At 43.2% G+C, this 19,744-nt stretch overlaps 1 protein-coding gene across 2 annotated transcripts; it reads left to right on the plus strand.

The window, feature by feature from the left end:
• Positions 1 to 2,026: 2,026 nt before the first annotated feature.
• Positions 2,027 to 19,239, plus strand: efemp1 (EGF containing fibulin extracellular matrix protein 1). 2 transcript variants are annotated; one of them, XM_079169377.1, is made up of 11 exons: positions 2,027 to 2,160; positions 2,699 to 2,802; positions 3,005 to 3,050; positions 3,250 to 3,525; positions 14,398 to 14,520; positions 14,672 to 14,791; positions 15,138 to 15,257; positions 15,436 to 15,555; positions 16,444 to 16,570; positions 16,659 to 16,851; positions 17,309 to 19,239. In XM_079169377.1, exons 2-11 carry the CDS (start codon positions 2,722 to 2,724, stop codon positions 17,468 to 17,470), a joined length of 1,368 nt encoding a protein of 455 aa, XP_079025503.1. In that variant the 5' UTR covers positions 2,027 to 2,160; positions 2,699 to 2,721; the 3' UTR covers positions 17,471 to 19,239. The 2 variants fall into 2 exon arrangements, with proteins under 2 accessions (XP_079025503.1, XP_079025502.1); XM_079169376.1 differs by having other exon boundaries at positions 2,041 to 2,170.
• Positions 19,240 to 19,744: the final 505 nt, after the last annotated feature.

The following is a 19,744-nucleotide window of genomic DNA, read 5'->3' on the forward strand; positions in this document are numbered from 1 at the left end:
CACAGCGCCTCGGCTGCTCTCCCCATCGACCGGCGTCAGCGACGCCCTTTGGAGCACACAGGAAAGAGATGGAGGGCTCTCAATGAAGATGTCACTGCAATTACACAAGTGCGTTTCACAGGCACCCTCTCTGTCTGCTCTTCCTCCTCTCGCATCCCCCTTCCCCACTTTTTAAAAAAAATGTCTTTTCGACAGTCTTTTGAAGTGCAGCCTCATCTCTTGCAGCTCTTTCATAATGCATGCCCACTTTGAATTTGCATGAATTCACTTTCCAGATGCTTCTGCTGCCATCTTGACTTACAATGATGTGTACTGTACAGTAGCTATTGAATTATCGTAGCATGAAAAGAATAATAATGGCTTGTTTTAATGAGTATTTTTGTATCACTCATCTTACCATGAAGAGATATTGCAGAGGGTCAAAATGTGTTGTGAACTACTCCCCTCTTGTTGCCCCTACAGTGATGTTGGGGTGAAGGAAGAACTTTCTGATGCGGATGATACTGCATCAGGAACTGATTGGCTGATGCTCAATTGTCAACAGTACCTGATGCATTGCCTTCAGCATCGAAAGAAACGTCAGAGTACTGGCTCCTTTTATGCTCTGAGAAATGTACCTCACTAGTGTAATAGCCCTTTGTGTGTTGGGACACCAACTCTCGTGCTTCGCCTCTGTGATTTGCAAGCATGACTTTCTCATGTGGTTTCCGGAGAGCAATAGGACCTAGGGGAATGTGCTCTCATCCTCTCTTTCATAAGTCTTGGATAACATCTTTTATTAATCTCTATAAACTACTTTGATTAATCAAGTGCTTTATCTCAATGTCTCTGTCTTTTTTTGTGCATCTGTTAAATAGCTTGCCAAGTTAAATAAACTTTTTTAGTGAAGAGTCAAGCCTTTGCACAGTTATTTTTTGGGTCAACCATGTTTTATTTGCATATTCTGTAGTTTATTATTGTATAGTTTTGATGTGTTTAACCCGGTAAACGCTCTCTAATTGCAAGTGAAGTACTCGCCTTAAAGATTAAATACTGGACTTGTGTCTTGTTAGAAAATAATCTGATTTCTGCCAGGAAAAGACATGAGTTTGACCTGCACCTGCAGGGTATCGCACCATGCAGAATCTATCTGTAATCCTCATGTCATCCACACCCTGTGAGGAAAGGTCAGAAGGTCAGCATTAAAGGAGGTGGCGCCAAGTCCATTTCTATCCACTTGTATCAGCAAGCAGTTGGCACACACACATGCCTACGCACACACAAACACACAATAACTTGCTGTCTCTTCGCCCATGGGAAATCCAGGAAGCCATGCCAATTCCAGCAGATGTTCCTGAAGCGCAGGCATCTTGTAAACACCATGAAATGTATTGGAGGCTAATGCAGTGGTTGCTGACGGAAGTCTTCAACACACGATTTGATTTTAACACCTGCTGCACACATACTGTACATATCCCCCACAGCATGACAGGGTATGCATGTTACAACCCCAAAAGCCATGGAGGTTCATTCTTAAAATAACATGTAGAAGTGGTGTAGGCCTATAAAAACTAAAAAGGGTATGACCCCACATTTCCTCTTCACTTCAAACTCCCTACAGCGTTGTTAAAAGAACACTGGTACAATAAACATAGACATATGAAAGCTTAATTGAATAATCTATAATGTGTGTTATTACAGCAATAAATTATAGGTTCAATGTTGGGAGCCAAAGCAGACATATTGGTAACCTTAACTCAGTTTACTTTGGTTTCTTATTATGGGAATATTTTTCTGTGCAGCAATATAATGAGTAAGGTGTAATAATAGATTATTTTTGAGCTGAGTTTTCCTTAGATAGCGGTGTTTTATGAGGAGTACCTTATTTTATCACTAGTCATCAGTCTATAGAGGGAGCCACTGTAGCCTGCTGATCGTTTACTGCTCCCCGGTGAGAGAGAAACCCGGAGCTCAACCTGCCCGGTACACCGCCCCCAGCATGTCATACTATACGAGCCGCATGTTCATCACAAGTGCTGCTTGCACTCCGACAACGATCTAACATCCACTGCACCGTTTGCATTTAACCGCCAGTCTGCTCCGCGCATACTCTCGGATTGCGACCGAAACATAAACCGGGGACGTTTTCTTCAGCGCGCCAAGAGAGTTGGAGATCCGCAGGTAATTGCAGGTACGTCTCCGAGGCGCCACGGGATGTCAAAGCTACTGCATACAGCGCAGCGCTCTGATTAGATAACGATGAATGTTGAAATAAATCTGCGGTAGCACTTGTTTCTGATGTAGCTCGCTTGTTCTCAGGGAATTGACCTGTAACAAGTGTATCTTGAAACAAGGCTTAAATTGGACATGTTTTGTGCAAATACAGAATTTTAATCAACATGAGCTCTGCATGGCTGATTAAGTCGTTCATTTTCCTGACGCTGACTGACACAGGAGGGCATGTTTACGCACGATCTTTACGCGTATTACGCACTAATCCTTTTGGAGAAAAACAGCAGAAAAACACTTCACTTAGTTGAAGTCGCAGATTTGGCTGGAGCGGTGCCAACATAAACATCACGCCAGCAGCGGGAGATGTTGGGACTCGTTAAGCAATGCCATCAATGATGTAATAGCTGGTATTAAAACTTGAAGGCTTGTCAAGCGAAAAATGATCTTGCACGCTCTATCCATTTGGTTCCTCTGCATCTCGTTACAGTGCTGCTCCGACGTTTGGTCGACATGCTGGGGATCTGCGTGTGTCTTTGTGCGGTTTTCACACACGTCCTCTCTCAGGAGGCTGAGGAGCCGGTCGTATACTCAGTAAGTGAGAGATTTTTTTTTATCAGTCAGTGTTTTTCTGTGTAGGTTTAGCACAACTCGGCATGTTGGAGATGCTGTGTACTAGTAGCTGATGGAGACCTCATGGTTCATGCTTTTATTGTTTTATCATATGATGTTGACACACATGAGAGGACACTCAAATATGTATCATTTCGTGGTAATCATTATCTGTCCTTCACAGTGCACAGAAGGGTATGAGTATGACACAGTCAAAGAGCAGTGCAGAGGTGAGAAATGTTAAGCATTGGTTATTACACATTTGTGCAGCTTTTCATACTTAATGAGTTAAATTGTGTCTTTATTTTTCATATATTTTCAACCAAGCTTAATATCAGTTGTCATTTTAACCAATTGGAATAATTCCACCACAGGAAATGACATATCTAATGTCTTTCTATCTGTTTCTCTTCCTGTTTTTCCTGTCAGACATCGACGAGTGTGCCTCGTTAGACGATGCTTGCAAGGGAGGGATGCAGTGTATCAACCACTTTGGTGGATACCTCTGCCTCCCCAAGAACGCCGTCATCTATATCAGTAAGGAGGGCGAGCAAGTGCCGCTGCCGGAATCCATCCCTCCTGTCCCTCCTGTCCCTGCTGTCCCTGCTGCTCCACCAAGCCAGCCTATTCTCCCATGGTCTGAAGCTAGCCGGAACATCCGCTGTACACCCGGATACACTGCAGATGAGCAGAACCTCTGCAGAGGTAAGATCAGCTACCCAGGTACTCCTACCCCTCTCTCTTCAGCTATAAGATGATACAAAGTACCATCAAAGTAACTTGAAAAACTAGCCTCTCATTTTTTTCGACTTTACACCAACACACAGAGACGGATCCTCTTATCTCAGCAAGTGGTGTTGACAAGCTCCCTAGGAGAGAAATGGGAGTCTGTCAGCAAGACAGAAGGTGTTACCACAAAATGTGGTCTAGAAGTGCAAAAAGGATGTCTGCCACACTCTCTCCATTAAAACAAAGTTGTTTCAGTTATTTAATCTTCCCGAATGTCAAAGATGTTTGGCCTTCATGAGACAGATTGCACCCTAAAAATGTGGGTGCAGATTAAAATCCCCTGTACTGACAGCTTTTTACCACAGTATGATAGCAGAATTAAAGGTGCAATGTGTAAAATCTATCTGGCTTCATGCTACAAACAAATAGGGGGCAGCATTTCACCTCTGCTGCTGGGTCCATTTAATCTAAAGTTACAGTTTTCAGTTATAAAAGAAATAGCCAACTACTAACTGACAGCAGGGCAAGAATAAGCACAATTCAACCAAACTGCTGAAACTCTGAGAGCACGTCAAAAATAACTTTTATCTACTAATCTTTACGTGTGTAGTCGGTCTTTGGTTTATGTTAGCCACCTTTGGGTTTACTGCGCCACTAACAAAGGGCCGTAGCTTTGATAGTTTGTTTACTGGATAAAATCCAAAGTAGCAGACACTAGAAAATGACTCATATTTTCGTTTTGATCCACTACACGGGAAGCCGTTAGCTGTATTAACTCGCATTCAACCAGTGCAAACCCGAGCGCCAGGAGACACAGCGGGAGGTTAGAATGCCCATTTCAGTCATTATGTCGAAGACGTTTACATATTGTGTTGCAATACGTAGACGTCTTTGACATAACGACAACACTTTGAACCTCATTCTGTCAGTTCATTTTTGAATGTTTCAAAACCGAAATTCCTTCCAGATCTTACACATTGCACCTTTAAATGTCAAAATTGAGAAGTGCTTTTATCTCCTGAATATCAGTAGTATGCTTTTGTTGCACTTGGCCAGATGCAGTGCTTCTGCGTGGAAGAATGTGTCTGAATGTGTCTCTAGCAGGGCCAAGCAGGTATTTCATAATTACTTGCTAACGACTTTAGAGCCTCAATAAGCAGAGCTCCAAAGGTGAACTGTTCATCCATCTGTCTGACAGTCATCAACAGCTAAACCATGCGTAGCTGCCAGAGGTGTTGCAAGCCTCTCGACTTTTCTCACTGTGATATCATGTTTTCTAAACTCTTTGGTCGCTGGCAGCATGATGTTTTTGGCCGGAGTTCAGCTCCTTCTTAAAATACAAGAAATTGTTCTTGTCTTGAGTGTTGGGGTCCTCTGCTTCAGGGGCAAATCAAGGAGACCTTTATAATACTGCAGCGAGCTCTGTGCTCACATATAGCCTGTAAACCTTCAGTAGATATTCTCTGGGCCGTGACCAGCTTGAGATTTTGGTAGCTGCAGAAGATTGTGTGGGTGTGATATTGTGTTTGGGCAAGACTCTTTGATCTTTACAAATGGGGAGTGGTTTGAAGATTTATTCTTTGTCTCACAAACACACACACACACACACACACACACACACCAGTACACGCATCAGTGCTCTTCACTGCTTTGTGCCAGATGTTCATGGCTGCACCTGAGAGAGTGAATCTGTGATCACTCGTTACCTGTTTTAGCTGTTACCTTGCCATCTGTCTTGGTCTGTGAGAGATCGGGAAGATGAGTGTGCATATTTAGGGTTAGCTGTATAAATGTAATGTAAGGTAAAGTGCATTGCCGCAAATTACATGTGTTCAGTGGTTAGCGGAGGTATGTGGTGAGTGGCTGTGTGGTGAGGCTTGTGGTCACAAAGCTCCAGCGAAAGTAACAAATTTGATTTTACACCTGGGGCAAAGAGATGTGTGACGTTCTTCATATGTTTCTCTGAATTGGAACCCAATTAGGTTTTATTAGGGTGTAAAACATGGCAGCATATCAGCTAAAGTAACCACATAAGCGAGCTGGCATGGGCATAATACTTATTCATTCGCTGGCGTGCCGCTTCAGTGCATGGGCTAAACAAAGATAGGCTGTTGCTGTCAGCGTTATTGCTTTGAAATGACTGTAGTTTTAACTGGAAGGCGTCTCGTGCCGTCTCTTGGGCGTATGTTTCTGTTGGTGGAGTGATATAATCTTTGTTTACATCAGTCTCTGGTTTCTCTGTCATTACCTTTAACTCGCTACAATGAGCCAATTGTTCTCGGACACAGAATTGTCTTTTCTCTTTTTTTTTGTTCCACAGTGGCTGTTTTGCACGGCTACGTATCTCGCGAGTGAAGGAATTCCCATTAACTTTCAATGGGGGGAAACCTCAGTGTATCAAATAGCGCTTACATCAGGCTCCTCCACTGCTAACTCACCACTCTGTGAAGGAAACCTAGAGTGTCGAGTCAGGTAGGGCAAAGGGAAGGATAAAAAGGCTGACTCTGACTAAATAACCACAGAAGTGCCTGAGCACTGACCAAGCCAGGTTGTACCAACGTCATGGGTTGTGCTAATGCTGAGTTGCTTTGGTGACTTACTGCTGAGTGTGGGGCGAATAGTAGAGAGATCATCCAAATACCCTGGAAAAGAAAATTAAGCCAATTTTCCAAAGCGCAACATAAAGAAAATAGTTTCTAAAACACAAAAGTTTCTCTTTAGTGCAATATTCTTTATGCCGAGTAAAAGCAAAAAACAAACCCCAAATTATACAATACACTTCAACACAACATTTTGGCTTTTAAACAAAGCTTTAATATTCGTTCCCATTTTTTTTTAAATAGGTAAAGAAGCCCTTTGGCTCTGAGTGTGAACCTGAGCCCAAGTGTGTGTTGTTGCAGTGACACATCGGGGAAGTTGGCGCCCGACTCCAGCCCTGGCCACACAGAGACACTCTGAACCTTTACTGTATGTGTGACAACTTAATGATGCCTCACATTTCCATGACCTCCCCCCACCCTCCACCATACACACACATACTTACTGTGTTTACCGCCGGGAGATGCCTACAAGTGGCTTGTTGTAGTCTTGTGTATGCATATTAACTCTTATTTACAGCAGAGGTGAGATCACTTCCTCCTTGAAATGAAGGTTGTCCATCAAACGCGGTAGAAACAGTCATTAAATCTGATGAAAAATAGAAAGCAGCTATTTTATGATCCTCATTTACAGTTGAACATTGTTTGTACTCATAACCAACTTTACTGTGCATTCAGTGACTTTCGGGATATAACTTTGGCCAGAGAGAATGATACATATCATGTTTTACAAGTCCTGAGTTTACTTAGATTTCATGTCTAAATTAGATACTAATGCGCTGCAGTATGGGACATGAAGGGACATGCCACTCCTGCTTACCTGTCTGGTTTCCTGAGGTCATGCAGGCCACATTACCACCTACGTGCCTGACTGATTTCAGCTACGTCTGGACGCTCTTCACCTGCAGTGGCTGGAAATCTTTCCCAACTATGTTCTATTAAGACCGTTAATCCCTGTGTGACAGAGAACTTGTGTACTTTTCCGAACAAGGCAGCGTGCATGCAATAACATTTTTCCGCACAGATGCAATGCTCTTGGGAGGAATATCTCTGGAATGTCAGCGGTGGTTGTTTTTTTCCGTTTGCTCCCATCTTTTGTGATGGTAGGAATTACTCACCACCTTTGACAGATAAGCATCGGATCGATCTGCGAGGAGCAGGAATGCAGAGAGCAGAACAAGCAGAGAGTGCGCAACGTTACGGTGCTGCACGATTTGACCTTTGCAGTTTATACTTTACAGCTCCACTTGTTGTCATTTCATCCTGACGTTTGCACTTGAAGAAACAAGCCCCAGCCACCCAGTCTTTGCTCATCCACCGACAATGTAAAAAGATGTGAGGATATGCGCAGAGCGATTATAGTTTTTTAGGAAATTCCTTCAGATGTTATCCTGTCAGTATTTGGTTCTCCCAAACATCCATCAAAGATAAGCAACACAGATTGTTGAGAAGGGTGTTGCACAGAGAAGGAAGACTTGAACACTGACTTGAACACTTTTGTTGAGGAAGTGGGATCAAGCACAAGCGGACCCACTTTGTTTAGGGTTGCTCGAACAAAAAGACACCTGAGGCACACCTTTGTACCTGTTGAACCCTCCTATTACCAGCTAAGCTCTAGCCTTCCACCTGCTCTCAGACTGATGATTTGCACTGTCCTGCGTCAGTGTGTCTTCACCGTGTGTTTGTCCTGGTGCTCGACAGTATGATTTTACGGTCCGACTCGACATTGAACCTGTTACACTGCAGTTCCAGCTGCAACAACTGGTGTTGCATGTTTGAGCTTTTGAACGGTAGATGCTTTCTAGGAATGGCAACGTTGGAGTACTTCAACAGTACTACCTGTTTCAATGTAAAAAAAAATAGAAAAAAAGGACTATCAGTTGTTAAATCATCACCATTTCCAGATGTTCAAATTACTTGATATCTGTATCTGCCTCAAACATCATGTACGTGTCATGTTTTAAAGTCAGTACTAAAGTCAGAACTCACTTTCCATTTGCAAAGTTTGCCAGAAAACCTGTTGATGTTGCAACTCCTGAGTTGCTGATAAAGAAGTTCCCAATTCTTTCATGATCTTTTAATTGCTGGATGTATTTTGACGTCAGTGTCTCCATGGCAATAAACAGTTTGAATGTCTTTATCCTAGAAACCAAAAAAAGTCAAGAGTTAACCACCTATGACTGAAACAGCTTTGGCGATTACATCCTAAAACATCGACTACATGAGGAATCTTGAAACCAATGTCAGAGAATGTCTTCCAGCCCTCCTGTGTTTTAACGGGTGTAACGTGGTGACTGCATGTTACAGCTTCCTAACGCTGCCAGAGAAGACCTCTCAGACTCTGTGAGTACAATCCAACGATCCAGCAGGCAGCCCCTCTGTAGGCCTTGCCCAGTGTTGCTGTACAGGATGCTGTTAGTGCTTGTGGTGGTGTTGCTGCTGGCTCCTCGCTGCCATCACATCAACGGTGGCAGAGAGGAGCCAGGGGGGGAAGCAGCTTTGCAGTGCCTCCTCAGCGTAAGTGCTTAATGTTGTTGTTATTATTCTCCCTGAGGTCGGTGCCTGTCCAACGGCCAGCTGCTTCCTCCTCTGATGTGCTCACATGTGTTGCTCTTTCCGTTTACCTCATGATGGAAAGGGACACAGGGCTGCTATAAATCACTATTACACTCTGCTGGGTGACACTCGCGTGCGATCGCAGGGTTCGTGTTACTCACAATGTTTCCCCTTTGATGCATATTTTCGACCATATTTACAGGTTTCATTCCTTCCAGGCCACAAATGTGCTCTAAAGGCCGCGAATGGCTGCCGCAGCGTGGCTACTGACGTGTCAGGTGGGCAGAGTGATTGACTGTCTTCACATTGAATAGCAGGAGAGTTGCTCAGCACTTCTTTTTTCTCGATATTTTTCAGAGTAACAGGAAGGATTATTATCAGTCAGGAATGTAGCTGGCACACTGGACGGATTTTCAAGAATGTCAGGACTCTGCCCGACCTTTAGAAGAGTGTGGAACAAACTCACAAATCAGTTAATAAGTGTCAGCAGGACTAAAACTCATGTTCCTCCTGAACAATGGTGAATCCTGGGAGTGGTACGATTAGCAAGAGCATGGAAATGTTTCATGCCCTAATACAGATGGAAATACACAGAATATAAGGTTAGAGTGTCTTGAATTCTTTGATTTCTTATCTGCTTTGTGTTTGGACTTGCTTCGAAAGGGAAACACCACCACTCCTATTTGTCCTGAGGTCTTGTTCAAGCCGGTGATAGATAGCTGCATTTCACACTGCATTGCAGAGAGAATTATACACAAGTGAAACAACGTGCGGGGCAGCGTTTGCCAGCAGGGCTGATATTAAGGTGTTTGGGGTTCAGCAAAATCAAACGCTCAGGGGCTAATGTATGACATGCTAATAAATTTGACTGAATTTTATGGGCTATTAACATTGCACATCTTGCCCCCTGCTTTCCCAAAGATTGAATTATCCAATAATCAGAGGGAAACAGAGATGCTGTCCAACAGCGGGATGACTCCAACTGTTCTTTTGGAACCGCTCCTGCTTTCCATTGCAGTGGTTCAGTGAAAACAAGACTAAATGCTCTCAAGTGATAATTACAACAAGCCCTATCATGTCGGTTTGAATCTGGAGCAAATAACACATTGTTCTGAATTCTGGCCAAACTAATTTTAAGTCCCCGTTTTGGACACATATGCTGTTTCTTTCTCACACATATGCACGCAGTAACACATCAAACATCTCTTTATAGTGTAGCACTCCATTCTGTTAAACATTGTAAAAGGCCATTTAATGTTCAAGCACCTCAAACAGGACCTCTGATGCACACACACCCACTCGTCCATTACACACACTCTCACATTCTTTGAGCTGCCGCCATCCCCGCTACTCCCCCAACTCCCACAAGGCATTTAGAATTAATCTCCCTGAAAAGCAAGGAGTTTTTAACTCTGACATCACATATGCACACACGGCCATAAATCTAACTTCAAATCTTAAAAAGCCCTTTTTTGTTTAAAAAAAAAAAAAGAAGAAGACCTCCACCCTTTCTCCTCATTCTTTCCTTCCACATATTCCACTCTGCTGCTGGACGGCCTTATCTTTCCCTGTGATGTTGCAGCAGGCTCGCTCTTAGAGGAAACTTGTAAGCTGTGTTAAATAAATTCTGAAAAAAAAAAAAAAATCTGACCTCAGAGAACAGAGTCACTTCTCCCCACACGCAACACATCATCACATTTGATGGTAAAATCTGTTTTCCTGTGTAAACTATATGGACTGTACTGAATGTGGTGAGCTGTGGAGGCTTTATGGGACCTAAGAGCATGCCAGTGTGGGATGCCCTCCCACCCCACCCACACACACACACACACACACACACACACACACACACACACTTGTATGCACGCACACACAAACTTCTGTAGAACTTTGTATTGGCAGTGTCTTAAAGGTTTAGTGACAAAGTAGCAGTAACCACAAGATATTCCCGTGAATGAACCTTTGGATTGCATTCAGCACATATGCTTTCATTTAGAGCTCTCCAAGCTTTCCTAAAGGGGGTGAGGATGACTCTGACTTTTCCGTACACAGAACTTCTTCGGAAGCATTGCTGCATTGTTCCCATTTAAACAATTTACAGCTATCCATGTGCAGTTACTTCAAACCAACAGCTGGTTTCTACACCTGATGTAGGAGAGTGTTGGAACTTGATCCAGCTGCAGATGTCTGCCCTGCACCAGCAAACACCTTGTTTGATGGATTCTGGTACTCCCAAGTCTCCCAGGTACTCTGTGGCATGAATGTTGTTGGACTCATGCCAGGCAATTCACGCCAAAATCATTCTAAGTGCACCTGATGTCATTCTAGTTGCCAACAATGTCCTGAGGCTAGAGCAAATGCTGCTTTCAGAAACTGATTCGTGGTCCACGTATTGAAGCCACATGTGGAACAAAGCTGAATGTGCTAACTGCAATTGGTCAAACTCTGCTGCATATCTGATCTGGCAATAATGCTGCAGAAAATAATTGCTTACACCAATGGATTGCTCACTGTTCAAGCAATAACAGCACTGCGGAAGTTAAAACAAACTAAAAATGTGGACAAAGACAACCCTGAAGCTTAGCAGCACTAGTGGCGTGACTCGAGGAATGGCAATGTTGGTTTTGGTCAATGTCTCAACAACTATTTGATCGATTGCCATGAAGTCTTTTGACCTGACAACTCGTTCACACTCCCAACTCGTCAAATACTGATGGTTGTTCAGTGCCGTTCGGGCCTTTAGCTTCTGAATGCGACACACCGGCTGTAAACCCATCCACGTCATTATCAGACGCTCACAGCAACTGACGCAGTATATAAAGAGATAGGGCAGGCGGGAGTGGAGGTGGACGGGTCAAACAAACACAGGACTTTCATTCAGGAGGCCGCTGTTGGTGTCCTGTGCGCTAAACTAAGTCTTGTTCATTTATCAGTGACATGACTGAAGGACTAAAGATGTCGCCAAATATCGCTTTCTGTCACTTATAACAAATCACAGTTTGATTGTCTGCTTCTTGGCACCATGAAAGCATCAACACACATACTTTTATCAGGAATTAGGAGTCTCAGGCATGTGTTGTCTGAATCTATTGCCAGAAGGCAGGGCATTTCCAGTCTCAATGAATCACCAAATACCTCCAGTAAGTAGGCGTGGTTGGGATTCACATGGATTTGATCCCGGCTTCAACTATTTGTTGACATTCGTTCCAATTCTTCATTGATATATACAGGATTTCACTTCCATTTTGTTCTCTGACGAGCACATCACCCTTTTTTGTCATTTTAAGGGTGAGCTAGTGTTTACATTCACTAGCATGTGTAGCTACCTGTCAAGGCTAGCTAATACTGGGGCTTATGTATTGTTGTCTTTTCTAGCCAATTCTCTGCACGTTCAAACTACAGCATAGATAAGTTGTTTTTACATATATGTATTAACATGAATATACTGTATTATTAGCTGAATGGATGATGTTAGACAGTATTGGTTGCAACTTGATATTCAAATCTCTACAAATAATGCAGAAACAAAAACCTTTGTGGATGCACTTGCATATCTGTGGCCTTACATGCCACATGGGAAAATATATAATTATCCACATCTAGACTAGGTAGATCTCTTGGCCTAAGAGGTTAAATCTGTATGCTGCAAGTCTATCGTGAGATATTCTAGCGGGCCACACCTTTTTAACATCCATGTCATGAAGCCTTTGCGCTGTTGGGATGTTATCCCATAGTGTGATGCTGTTATGATCCAAGCATTCAGTTTCTCTCACACACTCGTTGCTGGATGCAGATGCACTTTCCCAGATGCCTTTTCAGGCCACATCAGAGCGTTAGATCGTCCAAAACAACACTGCTTTTCACCTTTGTCCTTTATTCAGCGGGTCAGTGAGCAACAAGCCTTGTCTGTGCATTCCTCCCTGAATGCAATTTGCACCTGTTGTCTCTCAGGTGCACCTTTTAGATAAACCCTGCTTTTGTCCCTAATGTACTGAGTTCATCTTATCACTGTGCTGCCAGAGGGTTGAGCACATTTTTTACCTTTCCTCTCTTTAAGAAGTAAAGACAGCTTACCTCCTGTCCCACTTTTTGTTTCACCGGCTCTTTCACAGCAAAGCAAGCCAATTTATATCCGGCTCCAGTCCCACTGGATGGTGGAGGCTGTGTGGAGGGCATATAGGGCACTTGATGCTCTCAGGGAAGGGCATGACATGGAACATGTCCAGGGGAATATAAGATAAGATCTTTATTGATCTCCAGTGGGTTTGTTGCGATAGTGTAAGAACAGAATTGATTACAGATAAGTACAGAAAGTACGAATAGAATATCAGTTCGACATATCTGTGCAGGAGCAAGTTGGGCTTTCCTGCACTGATTTTAATAGTTTGATTGATTGTGGTGTGTTTTCTATGAATAGGGGCTCCATGAGTTTCATTGTCTCCCTGCAGGAGGGATAATGCAATCATGTCTGTTTGTCTGCAGCAAAGAGTTTAGGTTTTCCACTCAGGTTCTTCTGACTATTGTTGGGCTACGCATGTGTCAAATCACAATGCAGCAGAACCCCCCTTCTTTTCTTATGTGCGTGTGTGTTATTGAGGATAACTGTCTGTCGTGCTGTTAAACTGATGCCCACTGGCTGTCTGCATATGATGAGCTGTGTCAGACCACCCAAGAGGACTGCTGGTGGGCCCACAGGGATGAGAGTATACAGTATGGGCCTATTTGTGTGGGGGGAGATGGAAGATGGAAGAGAAAAAAAAGGAGCGAGGGCAGTTACAGTGAGCAGGCCTCTTTTAAGAGGCTCTGGCTCCAAGTAAACCAAAATTGAAAACGTGAAAATCTTACCACTACTGTTTCCTTTATTTTAGCCAGAGCTGGATATTTCACTTTTCTGCTAAAATCTTAATAACTTACAAAGGTACTTTATGGAAGTTTAACACCTTATCGTCACCTCATTGTCCCACTTCCCACTTTAAAATGTGAGTCGGTAACATTTGAGTTTGCATTTAGGAAATCACATTATTAACAAGTTGGTGATAAATGCGAGTTGTTTACAGTATAGATATTTCTCGCTGCAGTAAAAAATGGTTTGCCTTTGATATTGGAAATTGCGCATCTTTCTGACAGGAGCTTTGCGTTTTTAAGATTATTTTACTAATGTTATATAAGTTATTGATGATGGTGTGAGGGATAGAAATCAGATCTGTGTGCTTTTGGGTTGATGGATGTCTGATGAGAGAGCGAAGTGTTATGGTAGAAAGCACATGACTTATCATTTGAGCTCTCTCTCTTTCACACACACACACACACACACACACACACACCTACACACACACACACACACACACACACACACACACACAGACACACACACACACCCTTCAAAGAGCTGTCCTGTTAGCAGAAGATATGATCTGTGTTTTCCCCTTCACCCGGAGCTGCTGAATAAAAGCCCTCTTTATTTAATCGCCCGCTCTGTGTGTGAACATGTGTGTTTATGCCCATGTGTGTGATGTGATGGTGTCAGTGATCACAGATTTGTTCTGTCTGTTTGAAAGCAGTTCACATATCACAGATCACAGAGTACATACAGTCCAGACATGTTGCTTTGCTTTGTCTGCCACATGTTCCTGCGTACAGTAGGCATTAACTTGGTGCAGCTTCCTCTCAGAGTCTGTTTGTGTGTTTATTGCAGACATAGATGAATGTGCGACAGGTAGACACACTTGTGGTTCTGAACAGACGTGCTACAACACCAGAGGCTCCTACACCTGCCAGTGTCTTCCAGGCTTCCATAAGAACGGAGACCACTGTGTAGGTGAGTGGTGGACGCAAAACACACTCTCTCTTCGCGCTTTTTCACATGATCAGAACTGGTATCAAGCTTTTGAAGTGGTTCCTGTATTATCTTTTATCAAGAATTGCTTCTTTGCAATGTATCTTACTGCTCTGTTTCTGTTTTCCTGCAGACAGAGACGAGTGCGCCCCGGCCCACTACTGCATGCACAGATGTGTGAACACACAGGGCTCTTACTACTGTGAGTGCAACGCAGGTCACAAGTTGGCCATCAACAACCACAGCTGTGTTGGTAAGTCACTGAAAAGCCACGTGTACTCGTGTGTTAATGTGTACAACATTGAATTGTGAAAACATTTTTGCTTCAGTGCTTTGTCCTTTAGTGGCACCAAGTTTGTCTTGGTGTTGCCAGGTTCACTTTCAATAGATCTGAACACCTGTTGTTACATGTTTACTTGAAGAGTTTATTATAATAATCATAATTACCACTTTAGTGTACATACAAGCAGAACAAAACCACATACTAGGGTAAAGGAAAGCTAAATATATACTTGATAAAACACGTAAAAACAACAACAAGTGCAATTAATAAAAAGAGCTGGATCTCCAGGTATGTAACACTTCTGCTTCTGTTCTAGATGTGAATGAATGTGATGTGGAGAATCCCTGTCAGCACCACTGCTACAACCTGATTGGCTCCTTCCTCTGCCAGTGTGAACAGGGCTATGAGCTGGCACAGGACACGACCTCTTGCCAAGGTGAACACACACACACACACACACAACCACACATACAGTATATACTGTACAAACACAGATATACAACTGCAGATAAATGCACGTTTGTAAACATGTGTCACATGCCCATTTCATTGTAAGCATAGCCTTCTGCTGATGATCTAATGTATGTTTGTGTGTGTGCATTTCTTCTGCGCAGACATTGATGAATGCAGCTTCTCCAGCTACATGTGTCAGTACCAGTGTGTTAACAGCCCAGGAAGTTACTCCTGTGAGTGTCCAGAAGGATATCAGCTCCAGGGAAACAGGGTGTGTCAAGGTACTGCAGTCCTCCTGTTTCCTCTCCCTTTCCTTCTATCAATCTATTTTTTGAATCCCTTCTTAGTTAATTGATCTATCTTACCCTCATTTCTGTTTTTTCACGCACAACAAGTGCCTCAACTCTTTGAAGATCACTCTTAACAGGAACTTGATCATGCCTGCTATCAGCCACTATTCTACCTCTCAAGCGGGAATGAAAGTCACTCTCAACCAGCACTGTTATGGAAAGAATTCAGAGGTTAGGCAAAACAAATACAACAACTTTGTGTTGCCCTGCTAAGCCACCTCCGTGAATTTATATGCATGATGTTGGTTTCTTGAAGTGGATTTATTTGAAGCTCCGGCAACCGCTCAAAGGGAGAGCTGTTATTTTTTCCTCTCCCTCTCGGTCAGGTGCAGGCTTTATAGAGAGAGCCATGAATCCGGCCGGTTGTGTCAGATGGACCCGATGGTGATGAATCCAAGTTGCTGTGCCAGAAATAGCCTTGTGGTTTGGGGCATGTTTGATGGGGTTATTTTCATGGTGCTACAGGGAGAGAGCTGCAGTTACGCCTGTGTGGGGTTGCACCAGGGGCTTCCCTCCACTACAGATCTGCAGGCTTTCCTCTTTTACCTCCACATCTGCTGGAAATGCAGCTGTACAACCCTAGAAACACTGTTCCCAAATTGTACACGTCCTGAACTTTGACTGTGTTTTCACAGCTCTGTTTCATGAAGCGTGTAGAGTTTGTGTGTGTTTTGGAAGTTTGGGATAGTAGCATTTTCATCCAGCTATTTTTGACTACTCATTTTCTTTCTCTCTCTCTCTCTCTCTCTCTCTCTCTCTCTCTCTCTCTCTCTCTCTCTCTCTCTCTCTCTCTCTCTCGGTCACCCTGCCAATCACAAGACATAAATGAGTGTGAGACGGGGACCCATAACTGCAACGACGATGAAATGTGCTGGAACTATTACGGAGGCTTCCGCTGCTATCCCAGAAACCCCTGTGAGGCACCTTATGCCAAAACCTCTGAAAAGTCAGTAAACATCATCCAGTTCTTCAGTTTCACTCTCATCAGTGCAGCCAGTTTCACAAAGATTGTTTTAATTGTTGTGTGTTTGCAGTCGCTGTGTCTGCCGGTCTCAGGCAGAGTGCCAGAGTCTCCCACCGTCAATTGTCTACAAATACATGAGCATCCAGGCGGACCGGACTGTGCCAGCAGACATCTTCCAGATTCAGGCCACCAACATGTACGCCAACACACACAACACCTTCAAGATCAAAGCTGGGAATGAGGCAGGAGAATTCTTCCTGCGGGTAAGTCGGTGGGAATTGTTGTTTTGTCGTTGCATGAAAAGCTGAAGGGGGGTGTAACAGGTAACTGGTACAGTGTCATGATGCTGTCAAAATCTGCAGTTTCAAGGAAAATCCTGAAAGTCACTCACATATTCACACTATTGTCATCCTCCTGATTCCGCTTCGAACAATTACTCAACCTGGCATTTGATCAACATATGGCGACTGATATACAGTAGTTAGAGTTATGCTCTATCACGATAATATTTGGCGCTCAAAGCAAACAAGACTAATGATCTACAGCCATGCTAGCGGCTCTGTCAGGCTACCGCTTTGAGCTAAATGCTAACATGTTCACCATCGTAGTTGAGCTCGTTTGGATGCTAACATTTGCTAATTAGCATGCCGTTAGTCTCCCGCCAAAGTTATAAATCTGTATTTACATGCTTACATATTGACGGATTACATGTTCTTGCAGCGTTCCAGCAACGTGAGTGCCATGCTGGTGCTAACCAAGGCTCTGTCAGGGCCCAAGGAGTACGTCGTGGACCTGGAGATGGTCACTCACCATCTGACCATGAACTACCGCTCCAGCTCACTGCTCCGGCTCACCATCATAGTCGGGCCCTACGCCTTCTGAATGCCACAATCCCCAGCAGCCCACATAAGTCTGGTTCAGCAAACATAGCAGTGTAACACAGCAGATGCCTGTATCAGCATAACATACTGTACATTTTCATACAATACAACATATAACATAGGCTGTCCCAGACTCATACAGCAGCACAGCAGTTCCAATAGGCATGCTCAGCCCAGCCCGTGCTGTAATGTGACCACTGGGCATCTTTTTCTCTCAAGGTGCTGGGAAGCATTGTAATGAAGGGTTTTAGGAACCACACACTGTTTTTCAACAACAGCACTTAACATTAAACTATTTCTCATCTTCAAAGTTTACAATTTTATTTTTTACTTTAAGTGCCTGAAATCGACATAAGACAGATAAGAAATGTGCTAGATGTAAGCATTTTCACTTTTGCTGCTTCCATACTAAAAAAAACAACAACTGGAAACAGAGCAGTGGCACTCAGGAAAAGAGGCCTAGTGGGCACACATCCATACGATGATGGATTTCTGATGCAGCTGTACCTACATTTATCACTTTGTTTCAGACCAGACCTCCTTCCAATAACCTGTGTATGCATCAGTGAAGAGCTCTGTTGTAAGAAAGAGAGAAATAACAATCATATTTTCTATATTAATGTACATGACAAATATCCAGTATGAGCAGCTTTTAATACAAAAATAATTGACTGAGCTTTTGTTGATACATGTTGTAGGGGTTAGTGCTGTTGTGCCACGCTGTTTGTGCAAGTTTCTGTATAGTTTTGCTCATGAGTAATAATTTCCAGAGAAGCCCAGAACAGTTCAGAAGTGTAAAAGGAGAGTCAGTTGAGAGAGTACTAAACTTTACATGACAACAGGCTTGATGCTCGTAGACTTTAGAGTTAAGTCTTGTACATACTGAGGTAAGAAATCTGTGTTTGTGTGTGTGTGTGTGTGGATGTTTGTGTGTGTGCATGTGTGTGCATGGCTTTGTTTATGCATGCAAGCGAGTGAAAGTGTGAAACACAGATGGGGAGTAAGGGAAAGAGTGAGAAAGAGCTTGTTCTGTGCCCCCACGTTCGGTGGATGTGATTGAGCTGTTTATGCGTTTCTGTGATGCCATCCTCACAGACCTCGGTCACAGAGGCAATAAGAGAGATTTTTTTTTTTGTTTTGTTAAAAAACACGCACAGGAAATGACGGCTTTCGTAACACACCTCGGCCAATCGACCACTCACTGGTGCCACAACGATTCTCCAGAGTAACAGCTGGGCTTTCTCATGTCGGTCCCAGTCAAGAAGTCACACTGGCACCAGGCTGGCTTGCGTGATAAACATAATTACAGTGCTTTGCCCTGTAGCTGGTTTCATGTGTGACACAGGGGATTATTAAAGTGTTAATACAATGCCACCACAATTTTGGCAGAATGAGAAATCTTTCACTACCTGCTTTGCCTTTCGTGACTCTGCGTGTCTGCTCTGGCTTATTGCTGAAACACTGTACACTGTAGACACACAGCACTGAAAACCACACTGAAAACCAACATGTTGTCGCCACTTCAAGTGTAGAAAGTTGTCCATCTTTTATGTGGTTTCAGCAGCGATCATGCATAGTGCCTTAGAGGTAAACACAAATAAATGTAACACTAATATTATCATTCATGCTGTCAAGACTTCCTTCACTGAAATGCCTTAATGTTTTTCTCTTCTATTTAAAATATATATTTTTGTCATATGTATCTTATATTGATTGTACTCTGAAGAGCAAAAGTTGTATTGTTGAATAAAATATGATGGATAAATGGGGCTAGGTTGTTGGGTTTTTCCTTTATATTCAACAGCTTGTGTGAAAATACTGCACTGTGCCTGTACCAAAGTGAACAAGATCCAACTTCATATACAGTATCATGGAAAATGCAGCGGTTGTGTGAAATGCTCCGCTGCTCCTCCAATGCTTTGGGGAAAACGTGAGGATGATTTCATCTGAATATAACAATGATAAATGCAGTGAACATGATGCCCTAGCCATCATATCTATCTTATTTAAAGAGATCCAGAGGGGATGTAGTGATATAGTATGTTGAGTCAATGTGTGTTGAGGGACAAATGTGAAGCCTGCACACACACGCAACATATTTAGATGTGAAATTGGTTGGGAGGAGTTTTATGGTAAGTTGTTACTCAATCATTCTGCCGTCTAGAGCTTTAGTCAGAGCAGCGTTGGGATGTGTAAGATGATACACGATGTGTCATTGTTCCCCTAACCCCATCTTCAGCTCGCCGCTCATTGGTGCTCTGTGTTTTTCGCTGTC

The sequence above is a fragment of the Pholis gunnellus genome (assembly GCF_910591455.1).
Source record: "Pholis gunnellus genome assembly, chromosome: 11".
Lineage (NCBI taxonomy): Eukaryota > Metazoa > Chordata > Actinopteri > Perciformes > Pholidae > Pholis > Pholis gunnellus.

Coding starts and splice junctions, on each gene's coding strand:
- efemp1 (XM_079169377.1), top strand. CDS start 2,722: ATGCTGGGGATCTGCGTGTGTCTTTGTGCGGTTTTCACACACGTCCTC. Junction 2,803..3,004: donor AGGAGCCGGTCGTATACTCA/GTAAGTGAGAGA, acceptor TGTCCTTCACAG/TGCACAGAAGGGTATGAGTA. Junction 16,571..16,658: donor TATGCCAAAACCTCTGAAAA/GTCAGTAAACAT, acceptor GTGTGTTTGCAG/TCGCTGTGTCTGCCGGTCTC.